Here is a 12425-nt window from a genome sequence, read left to right as displayed (position 1 = left end):
TGTTTAACATTCAGTGGCAAATAGTTCATGCATGTTCGGAACAATACAATTTTGAAAACAGTTGTTTATAAAAGACACATTTGATGCACCAGTCAAAAAAGATTTTGTGAAAATTATGAGGAAAAATAATGATCATGATAAAATACATATTCCAAAAAATAAAATAACAAAACGAAAAAATCCCTTATCAAATGACGAAATCAAAAGCTGAAAAACATCAAAAGAATGATAAACAGCTGTCATATTCTTGACTTGGTAAATACAATACATGTAGTATAATGTACTCTGCGTTGTGTAAATGTGTTACTTGTTTGCTCAGCAAGTCGGACAAACCTTGCAAACTGTTAACCCGAATAATTCAGTCGTTATATTCCGCTTACTACATTAAGTAAGTAGGAGAGATCGATTACGGGGAGGGACTGAATTATTCGGGTTAGCAAACTGTATGCAAAATTTCACAAATGTCATCATTCTGTCATTTGTGAAAAATTATTTACATATTAACAAATCTTGAGATCATATATGCATTCTTTATATAAGTAAAACAACTGCGAAATTTAAAAGTTCCAGCTTGAAGTTCAACCTGTATCAGTTGTAAGCCGGAGTCTGTACTCTGTACTCTGTGTGCCTTTGTATTTTATCAAAATGCCTAATCCAGCTGCCTGTCATGAATCCAAAAAAAACAACTCCAGACGATATGCGCACCTATAATATGAGTAGTAACACCAGATACATAGTTTTAAAGCTGAAGCAAAACTATTGTAGTTCTAAATAATTAGCCGATTTAACTCTATATATACTAAGTGCGGGATTAACGGTTGAACAGACAAATGTAAAACAATATGATGATACGTGCTCTATAAGTAATTTGGTGACAATGCATATTTTTGAATATGCAGTTCATATAATGGAATGGTAATTTGGAGATCTGAAATGTAGTAGCAATGTAAGAAGGCTAGCATTTCCGTCATTTCGTCTTTGGTGGAAACTTGACTAATTGGAAATTTTACCGCATCTCCTTATATTTCATAATGGTTTGAATTTTCCAGAGAAGAGCAAAAGTTTTAAGACTTAAACTAATATTTACCAAGAGACTGAAATGTTACTGTGAAAATTATACTACACATACTCAAAATTTTCCAACGTTTACTAAAACTACAAATAAGAAGTGTAAAGATACTATTCCAATTAGCATTAGTCACGATTTTCTTGATGTCTTCAAGGTGTTGATGTCAGTTAATTAATGCCCAGCTGTTGCTATCTTATAAATTGCATATCACACATCTCCATTTATCATTCTATCAGCCAACTTTTGTACAAAAAACATGTACACATTTTTTTTTATTTGTACTTGTACTTTTACAAATAGAGTCTCATGTTACCCCACTTCCAAAATGAGCAAGCGGTAACGCAGATATTTAGTTTTGCGTAATTGTTCAATGTTGGTCTTCCTCGCGGTCTGCGTTTAAACTTTGTCAAATTTTTTGAAAAAAATTAGAGGCAATGATTTAAATTTTAACAACTAAAGTTCCAAGTGACGGGTGTAAATTGTAGGATTGATTGCTTTGAATATTGGTTGGTTAACGTCCAGTGGAAAATAGATCATGCATGTTCAGGACGAGAACAAGTTACAATAAATACAATAGGTACATGCAGGTTTTCAATAGAGGCAGGGCATCCGCGATGATGGTCGGAAAAATTTAAACTGACGCTATACATGTATATATATACTTGTATACTTGTTCTAAAAACTAATTTTAAGAAAGAAACTTTCCGGGCCTTTTCCGACGCCTATTATGCAAGCAATATGGCCCTCAGAGCCCTAAAAGGTAACTTTGTTAAATTTCTTTCAGTCGTTTTGTCTCCCAACTTGTACATGTACATTATTTCCAACTCAAAACTAAAAAAAAACACCGAATACCCATGCAAGCGTAAATTAACACGAATATAAAATCTATATGATTTCAAGATCTAGCTTTTTTACAGTCTCTTGCCGTTTGAATAATAAAAAGTCAGCCGTTTGCATGTAAATTTCGAGAAAAAAATTATAACGGAATCAGGGAACACGGAACCGGTCTGACTACAGCCAGCCCCAACTATCAACTTGCGTTTGTAGACGCAAGTGGATACTCGGGGCTGGCTTTATTCAGACTGTAACGGAACCTGAATTTTGTTATTTTATTGCTGGCGAGTCAAGTGCCCATGTATTTCTCAGCCTTCGTTAACTTTCTAATGCTTCATTCCGATGTTGCTGTCCGTCCTGAGTAGACGTGGTTTATACGATTACAAAGCTTGCACTGTATTTTAAAATATTTCCAAAACTATATCGAATTTACTCTGTACAGACCAATGAATTTCAGAGACTGTTTACACATGGAACACAGGAAAATTATTCGGCTAAATAACCACTTTTTTACATTCCATACAAACAAACTATTTTCTGTATGATTTTCAACGTCTGCTTGTATTGTGCTTTTCCCCCTAATTATATCCGTATTCTCATCCAAATAAATTTCAACTTGTCCGAGGGGTGTTTTTGATGACCATTTTAAGACGAATTAATAGTTGTAAAATTCCCCGTTTTTTTCACACATCATCCTAAGCTTCTATGAATTAGATATCTACTTTCAAAACAAAATTTCATTGGGATACGGCGTGAATCATGAATAAGTGCTTATTGCAAAAATAAACCAAGGTTTACTTTTATAAATTGTTATTTGGATGGAGAGTTGTCTCATTGGCACTCACACCACATCTTCCTATATCTATACCAAGAATAAAAATAAAGTGATAAAACTGTGTCTGTTATGCATAAGAACATATATAGATAAAGCGTGCAGATGCTTAAATATTAAAGAAACAGAATATTTAAAAAGTAAAGTAATACTTTTTAAAGATTAACAATGAGCAGAATGATTGCCGGAAAACGATCAAACAATCTATGTCAAATAACTGCTACGTATTGTATCAAAACTCTCGGCACTCTGCATCTAGGGAAAGTTACCGTTAAAAATGCTACACAAAACCCGCTGCATTTGCTTATATATGTGTGAACGTTATTCGATAACGTCAGGAACGATAACTCATGGCGTAACGTCATTCGGAATCGTGTTACCTTAAGGGCAAACGATACAGTTTTGATCCCGTATTTACAGTTTTATGAAAATTTCCATATAGGCTATTTTTTACGGAAGCCCTGGAGTGCAACACAAAAAAATAATTACAACTTGCGCGCACGAGTTACAAACTTGTGCGCACGAGTTACAAACTTGTGCGCACAAGTTACATTACTTGCGCGCTCGAGTTTCTAACTTGTGCGCACGAGTTACTATCTTGTGCGCACGAGTTACTAACTTGTGTGCACAAGATAGTAACTCGTGCGCACAAGATACTAACTTGTGCGCACAAGTTGATAACTCGTACGCACAAGTTACGTAACTTGTGCGCACAAGATAGTAACTCGTGCGCACAAGATAGTAACTCGTGCGCACAAGTTAGTAACTCGTGCGTGCAAGTTATGTAACTTGTGCGCACAAGATAGTAACTCGTGCGCACAAGTTAGTAACTCGTGCGCGCAGGTTATGTAATTTGTGCGTAAAAGATAGTAACTCGTGCGCGCAAGTTAGTAACTTGTGCGCGCAAGTTGTAATTATTTTTTTGCATGGCACTCCAGGGCTTCCGTAACATACAGTTAAACAAATCTGAGATTTTATAAATATTCATATATGGCATGTATGTAGCATACAAAGTTAAATCACAAAGAATACCGAACTACAAGGAAAATTCAAAACGAAAAGTCCCTAGTTATGATTAGATTATCAATTATTCATGTTATTTAAGAAGTATTTACAACTGTAATGTTTTTATATTGCTTCATTGCAACAAATGGGGCTCATTTTATTTATATATATATATTGCTATTGAGTGTTATTCTTATTTTTGACGTTGGCTCAAATATTGTTATTGGGTGTTATTCTTATTTTTACTTTGACTCAGATATTCTTATTTTTGACGTTGGCTCAGATATTGTTATTGGGTGTTATTCTTATTTTTATTTTGACTCAAATATTGTTATTGAGTGTTATCTTACTTATCCAAAATGAGTAATTATGTGATTTCATATGTCGACATTTTTTCCGGATACGATTGCTTTCAAGCAATCTGTAGACTTATACAATTGACTCAGGGCCATGCCCTCACGTCAATTGTTTTATTCTAACCATTAAAGAACATCTCAGATTCTTATGATTGTCTTGCTTTAAAAGGTAAAAAGAAACAAAAGGATTGAACTTAAACAACTTTCCTGTAATGTTCTTCTTATAATCTTCATGTTTGATATTTCCCTTGACTTATATGCGTCCTTTTAACAACACGTAAAATCAGAATTAAGCAGTATTTATATTTAGTGTTTTTTTTATAGATTTAGAAACACGTCAGAGAGAATTCCTCAGTTTTGATAAAATGCGAGAGTTCTCTAAATTTCGATAAATCTATTTCTGTCATATAAGAACTGAAGTGGATGTCACCGTTATGAATCACCGTAAATTTTACGGACGCCATCACGAGTTGGTTGACCGTTATGGAATAACCGTTTCACAAATTATATGGGATATGTTCCTTACGTCGTAAATACAATCCCCTTCCCTTTCATGAATTTGACCTACCGAATTAGACTATTTACCGGATTTTTTATCACATAAGAAACACGACGGGTGCCACATGTGGAGCAGGATCTGCTTATCCTTCCGGAGATCACCCCTAGTTTTTGGTGGGGTTCGTGTTGTTTTATCTTTAGTTTTCTATGTTGTGTCATGTGTACTATTGTTTGTCTGTTTGTCTTTTTCATTTTTAGCCATGGCGTTGTCAGTTTATTTTAGATTTCTGAATTTGACTGTCCCTTTGGTATCTTTCGTCCCTCTTTTATGAAACTGATATTTGATATTGTACTCTCATAAAAAAATGGAGAACCATCTAGGTCATCTAGGTCGTTTAATTATCATTTAATAAACGTTCTTGTTCCAAATCACAAGTTTAGGGTTTGTTTATGTAAGTATGCATTTGAGGGTTATTGTTTTTGCATAATTTTAAATCATATGCATTTATTAAATCAAAATTAATGTAGTCCACATCGTAAAGCTGTAACTACAACACCCCTTCAGCCGAAACGTTGTCTTCCATATTATCGTTTCGAGTTGTCTCCCTTCCGTAAGTAACTTTCGTCAAAATCAAAATACGATACGACTCGTTGAGAAAAATTAACGCGTTAGATGTTGATAAACGTCGTATTATATTAAAAACGATCGCAATTTAAACAGAGAAGTGTGTACGGAAAGGAGTCATGCCCACTGACCCAAAGGCAATTAAATATTTAAAGAGTTAGAGATCGGGTTCCTCCTAGAATTAACGGTGATAAGAAACGAAGTGAAATACCTTCTCTCACTCTCAGTGACTGCTGTAGAAAGTAAACTTGGAATTGATAGTACAAAAATAAAACACAATAAGTACATTGCTCATACACTTGTATCCGGGATTGGCTATTTTTAAAGTTGAGTAACTATTCAGATTACGAAAATTACACTTTACATGTGCAGTTGAATTAGTTTTGAAAATAATACTATCCAGCTATACCAGGGCCGCCAAAAATGCGTGAGACTCACGCATGTTCATGCTGTTTTGCGGCATTATCCTTTGATCTATTGTTTTTTTCTCTTTGATCTTTTCAATTTTGGCTAAATCTCACGTATTTGCTTTATGAAAATTTGGCAGAACTGCTATACATGTGTCAATGAAAACATTGGCAATTGTATCCCTCAGAGCATTCTGCTCTTTGATTCGTCATTCTAGGCACCAAGAAAATTACAAATCCATTGTTACGGCAAATTCTTTTGTCAAAGCTTTGAGGGTTTCTTAAGACTTTTACAAAAGCTTACATGTGATATAAAGACTGTATCAAAATAATATAACTAGGCATGAATGTCATCAACTGTCATAAGTTGGATGTCTAGCTAGCTACAAAACTAGGTGAAATCCACCATTTTCTACTGAAAATGCCTGTACCAAGTAAGGAATAAGACTGTCTACGCTGGTTGCTTCTTGTCAGTGTTTGTTGACTTCCCCCGTTTTGAGTTTGAGTACGATATTTTTTATATACATTTTTGCTCGAACCGGTCTTTTGAGTGAAATCAATTTTAATTTATTTTTTCAAGTTTGTTCTTATATTGTGCTGTTACATCACTAGTTATGCACTAGCAAACATGTTAAACCACGCCACATGTAGCCTGGAGGCTGTCGTTAGTTCATGTCTGTCGTATGTTTTTTCGTAAATTATTTTATTAATTAGTTCGTTCGCTTCTGGTTATACCCTCGCTTTAAAAAAGTGGGGGTATACTGTTTTACCTCTGTCTGTCCATCCGGCAGTCCATCCATCCATCAGTCCGCCATCCGTCAGTCCATCCGTCAGTCCATGCGTTAGTCAGTACATATTTTCGTCACAGTTTTTCTCAGGAACTACAATACAAGGATTTTTAAAATTTTGTTTCAGGGTTTAAATAAGTCAGCTATAACGTGTGATGCGGTTTCAGAGTCCCCAATCAACAACTTCCTGTTTACCGAACACTTGTATCATTTTACACATGATAGCTAAGTTGAAAATTTTCGTTCCATTTTTCTAAGGAACTACAATACAAGGCTTTCTGAAAACAGGGTTTATATTGTCAGCTATACCGGGTGAAGTATTTCATATTTACTACTCAACAACTTCCTGTTTACTGAAATATTTCGGAGGGGTAATCATCAGTGAGCAGTAGCTCACAGTTTCAATTGTTTGCATTGTTTCACAAATTATAAAATATTGAACTTTTGCATCAATTTCTTTATTTTGCATTGTGCCCCTCTGGACCCTCTCTTAAAAAAACTTTTGATAATGAGACAACTTTGAATCCACCAACCTTAAACTCTTTGATGAATTAAAATTGTGCATACCCATAAACTCTGTTTAAACTACCTTTTTTTTTCACCTGAACTACACTTGATATATTAGTTTATTACTTTTATCGAAGGTGATTCAAATTGAAAGATAACAATTCAATTTACAATAGCTATCTGAACGCTTTAGAAAAAAAAATGACGTGTAAGTTTTACATGTTAAAGGTGTTTGCATACATTACTAGCTATTAGAAGTAATAACACTTTACAGGTCAGTTCAATGTTGATTAAGATTACATACTGTAGTAAATTAGTTGTTCATATGATGAAATCATAATCTTTCAGTCAGTTTAATTGAAGTCTGGAGCTGGCATGTCAGTTAACTGCTAGTAGTCTGTTGTTATTTATGTATTATTGACATTTTGTTTATTTTCTTTGGTTACATCTTCTGACATCAGACTCGGACTTCTTTTGAACTGAATTTTAATGTGCGTATTGTTATGCGTTTACTTTTCTACGTTGGTTAGAGGTATAGGGGGAGGGTTAAGATCTCACAAACATGTTTAACCCCGCCGCATTTTCGCGCCTGTCCCAAGTCAGGAGCCTCTGGCCTTTGTTAGTCTTGTATTATTTTAATTTTAGTTTCTTGTGTATAATTCGGAAATTAGTATGGCGTTCATTATCACTGAACTAGTATATATATGTTTAGAGGCCAGTTGAAGGACGCCTCCGGGTGCGGGAATTTCTCGCTACATTGAAGACCTGTTGGTGACCTTCTGCTGTTGTTTTTTTTCTATGGTCGGGTTGTTGTCTCTTTGGCACATTCCCCATTTCCATTCTCAATTTTATTATAAATGTAATGAATTCAATCTAGAAAGAGATACATATACATCTAAGGTATATTTTCGCTTTCTTAATAATTGAAATCCCGTTTACGAAAAGGCAGTCGTCGTATATTATAAGAGCTATTAACTATATTGAACGAATTTGAACTGTTTCATTATTTTTATATTCTAAAGATACATATCAATACAAATAATTATTCTACTTTATTAGTATTGTTAAAAATATTACAACCCGTAAAGCTTCTAAAGAATTTTTATGTTTCCATGAAAACGGCAGCCATTTTTGGGAAAAACAAAGTCAAAAGTCTCATCTATGTTGGCCAGTCAACATCAATGTCAACCTTCATTTTTCAATTTTTCATATTTTTGCTGTTTCCATTGTAACGACGGATATTTTGACGCATGACTGAAAAAAACCATTTTAGTTTTACTGGGGTCGACCTATAGTGTTAATCGAGGTTTTTCCATATAAAACATTTCCATGGAAATACAGTAATTACAAAGATTCTCCTAATTATCACAAACCTGAAGAAAGTGGACACACTTGTGTATAATAAACTGAAAGAGGTTAAGTTCAGGTATACTAATTTATTTTTTTCCACATTTGTTCCCATGGTAACGGTGGTAATTTTAAAAGTGAAGGTATAATAATGTTTAGACATTCAACTACTAAATAACTCATAATTTCCAAGACTAAAAGAGACAAAGATACCAAAGAGATTCTTAAACTGATTAGTCGAAAATTGATTAAAAACGCAATAACAAAAAAAAAGGATAAAAAAAACACTCAACCATATATAAAATATAACATAGGAATCTAAAAAAACTAAATTCAAATAAGTGCATATCAAATTGATTTAGTGTAAAGACGTCTGCGAAGCATAACCATGTAATTGCCGCAATATGAGTATATTATATCAACAGGATATAAACGACAAGTAGTTGAGATCAAGTTTTCAAATTATATTTTTGATGTTTCGCAACACGTATTCAATGTGTTACATTTTTATCTTGAATTCCAGATGTTTCTTTTTCAGAATGGCAGTGACGATTTTAGGCGTCCAGAAATTTGTTGGTTTAACGATTTCATTACAGTCTTTTCCACTATTCTGTGTATATCTCCTTATGATATTGGTATGCCCTTTATGGCAAAAAGTTACTTCACCTATACAGGACAGAACAGTAAGTAGCTAAAGTGTAATGGTTTCATTATTTGGATTTTGTACAGCATTTAGATTTTATTTTCTTAAACATATGAGCCAGTCCATGCGAAAAGGTACAAAAGGTCCTTTTGGTAAAATTTACAGGACACGTTATCAAAGATGTTATAGTATTTTTGAAAAACGATTTTATCCGAAAAAAAATTACATTAATGTAAACATTCATAAGATTGTCAATTCTATCCCGAATTTGTCAACTAAAACAGATAAAGACGTAGAAATATCTGAGGTTTTGGTATTTGAGCAAGTGTAAAATCATTTGTTCCCCGGACTAATGCTATACCGACCAGAAACTATAAAAATTTATGACACTACAGAGACAAAAGTCAATAATTTCCGTCAGTTCTACAGGTTTAAAGAAAGTAAGACAACATTAAAACATGAGGGAAAATACAAAAACTATGACATCTTGTGTTTTAGAAATTGAAATTTAGTTAAGTTATTTAATCTATAATACTAAAATTACGAGGTCCAATTTGTCAGCCGTCATCACGTAAAAACGACGAATCAAAGAATTCAACTTTATATATAACTGATATAGTAAAAAGGTGTAGATTAAAAATTACACCACTCTGGTTCAGGCCCTTTTGTTTTCCACGTAATTAATATTGCCAATAATTGAGAAGTTCCGGGTTGAGTCCGATACCGATACCAATAGTATATTCACCTGTTACCTATTACCTTATTTGTACGTTCCGCATCTGACAGGCGCACCGCCAAACGGTGTATTCAGGATTAATATGCTATATACACGGGTCATATTCACAGGGTTGACACTACTAGATTGTCAAATTGTTACCTATTGTATCATTTTAATCAGTAAAACTTTCTAAGATAACAATACGAATACTAAAAATCTGGACTAAAATAAGGCGTATAAGTACAGTTTTCAATTTGTTAGCGGGCATGACGTAAAACAGCGAATCAAAGAATTCAACTTTATAACTAATTTAGGACAATGCTGTTGATTAAAAAATATTCCATTCCAGGACCTTTTGTTTTCCAACTAATTAATACTACCAATAATTGATAAGTTCCAGTTCGACGGATTCAAACAGAAAGATTTGAAAGCAGAGAAAACTGCGTATCTTATAATCGGTATGATTTTATCAGATGACAATACTAATATCAAAATAAGACTTGCGCATAGTTATATACTTTAATTCAGTCACGGACCTGCGATATCACGGGTGTGTTCTAGCATTATATAAATCCACCTTAGATGCACGGGATTCGAACCGTTGCCCGGTTTGATTGCATTGATATCCGCATCGTAAGCGAGAGCCTTATCCCCACTGCTACCGGGGTTAACATTATCAATTGGCAAATCAAGCCATTTAAACTGTACTTTGAAAATTATTGAAATATATGAAATAATTCACTAAAAATCTTGATAAAACTAAAACGGGGGGGGGGGGGGTCTCAACACTCGCAGGTGCGTGTAGCTCACAGCTTGATGATATGAAGGAAAGTAAATGTGTTTTATAAATCACAAGTCTACTACCTATAATTATGCACACTTTATAGAATTTCGTAAATTTTTCGTTTTTGTACCTTTTCGCATGGACTGGCTCATATATCAGTGAATATTTATTTTAAATTTTTATACTTTTCTGGTAATTTCCTTATATGTATATTTAGTATATTCACATCACAGCGAAATGGATAGGCGCACACAATGGATGTAAACTTTTGTTTTATTAAAGATTTGAAATAATAACATGAATTATGCAACTATTGTCTTTCCACCACACTAATTCCAAGCTGGTACTATACTTAATATCTCACATTTTTCTATTTTCTTTTTCAGGTGTTGATGTTTTATAACTTTACTTGTAGTTTTATTTCCCTGTACTCCTTATTAGGATTTCTCTATTGTTTAACATTAAGTGAATCAACATTTGAGCTTCGCCCAGCACCTTATTTGAAGCCATATTTCAGATTATACTGGATAACAAAAATAATTGAATTGCTTGATACAGTTTTTATGATCCTACGACACAAGCAACGACAGATCAGCTTCCTGCATGTGTATCACCATAGTTCCATGTTACTATTAGCAGATGCTTGTTACCATCTGTATCCATGGCCAGCAATGGCTACTTATCTAGCGACAAATTCGTTTGTGCACGTCATATTGTATATGTACTATTGTCTAACTGCTTCATTTCCAAATAAATCTTTCCCATGGAGAAAGTATATTACCCAGCTGCAAATTTTACAGTTTTTCGTCTTATTTGTACATGCAGCTTATGGATATTTAAACCATGGGTTTTGTATTTATGGTTTATTTATGGCGTTACTATGACATCACTATTTGCGAATTTCTACTACAAATCTTATCTAAAATGTAGCCAAGCAAAATCAGAGAAATATGATTAATAAATGTGTTACACGAAGGGAATTCTTTATGTTTGTATCTTTATTTAATTGTTCCGTCGTAACTTCAATATTTCACACAATATTGATCTAAATGGAATAACCATTATTTGGATTTTTCTACCAGATAAAGGGAATTAATACCAAAATTTGGAATACCACATGTAACACAATATCATTCAAGAAAGATGATATTTTTGAAAAAACAATCACAAATCAGTCCTTCTCTTCTTTAATTTGTACTTACAAGGACGATATAAATCTCCAATCTGTACACTGGATAGCTTAACTTCACAATAAATCTTAATAAAGATCAATATATAGCCGGTATCAAAATGCTTAATGAAATTCTATCTACATATACAAATAAGAAGATGTGTTATGATTGCTAATGAGGCAACTCTCCACAAGAAACCAACAATTACCAAGAAGTTAACAACTATATGTCACCGTACAGCTTTCAACAATAAGATAAACCCATACGCATGGTCAGCTCCAAAAGACCCCAAAAATTACAAAATGAATGTAAAGCACTCTTCTCATCTTCTAAAAGGTTTTATCACCATTCTTTATGCCGATACATATGGCCTTCAGAAATATAATGAGGAGGTATATTCATCCAGCAACGTCAATTAGATGTGGTTTCATATAAACTCTAAAGATCTATTCCAAAATGTTCCTTCACAATCACTATGTTGTAGTTAAATCAAAACCTTTGATTTTTCTACGATTTACACTACTATTACCCATGCTCAGTTGAAAGATCGACTACATCATCTAATAAAAAATGTTTTTTTTTAATGAAAAATAGGAAACGTAGATAAAACTTCAAGGTTTAAATTCACTTTACTTTGTGAAGAACAACATGACAATACTGATTCCCACAACACAAACGCCTAATATAAAATCATCAAATTGCTGGACGTTTTGATCGACAACATATTCGTAGTGTTGGTGGATTGATATTTCAGACAGTCGGTACTCCAATGGGTACTTATTGGGAACCACTACTAGTCAACTTGGTTTTTGTCGAGCCTGCAACTTTTGTTGCAGAAAG

At 33.6% G+C, this 12425-nt stretch overlaps 2 protein-coding genes across 2 annotated transcripts in view; both read left to right on the top strand.

The window, feature by feature from the left end:
- The window catches only part of LOC139489210 (cholesterol transporter ABCA5-like), a 197493-nt gene that overhangs the window by 176647 nt on the left and 8421 nt on the right, over positions 1-12425 (top strand). The gene's annotated exons all lie outside the window — the stretch shown is intronic.
- Positions 8808-11388, top strand: LOC139489212 (very long chain fatty acid elongase 4-like). The gene is made up of 2 exons (XM_071275420.1): positions 8808-8951; positions 10800-11388. The coding sequence occupies exons 1-2, from the start codon at positions 8808-8810 to the stop codon at positions 11295-11297; spliced, it is 642 nt and encodes a 213-aa protein (XP_071131521.1). The 3' UTR covers positions 11298-11388.

Source organism: Mytilus edulis, chromosome 9 (assembly GCF_963676685.1).
Source record: "Mytilus edulis chromosome 9, xbMytEdul2.2, whole genome shotgun sequence".
In the NCBI taxonomy this organism is placed as follows: Eukaryota; Metazoa; Mollusca; class Bivalvia; order Mytilida; family Mytilidae; genus Mytilus; species Mytilus edulis.
The sequence above is the reverse complement of the archived record's forward strand: the minus strand, read 5'-3'. Positions and strand labels throughout refer to the sequence as shown.

Bases quoted from the DNA above. Each gene is read 5' to 3' on its own strand.
- LOC139489212 (XM_071275420.1), top strand. From the start codon at position 8,808: ATGGCAGTGACGATTTTAGGCGTCCAGAAATTTGTTGGTTTAACGATT. The intron at 8,952-10,799 runs GTAAGTAGCTAA...TTTCTTTTTCAG, and splicing joins CACCTATACAGGACAGAACA to GTGTTGATGTTTTATAACTT.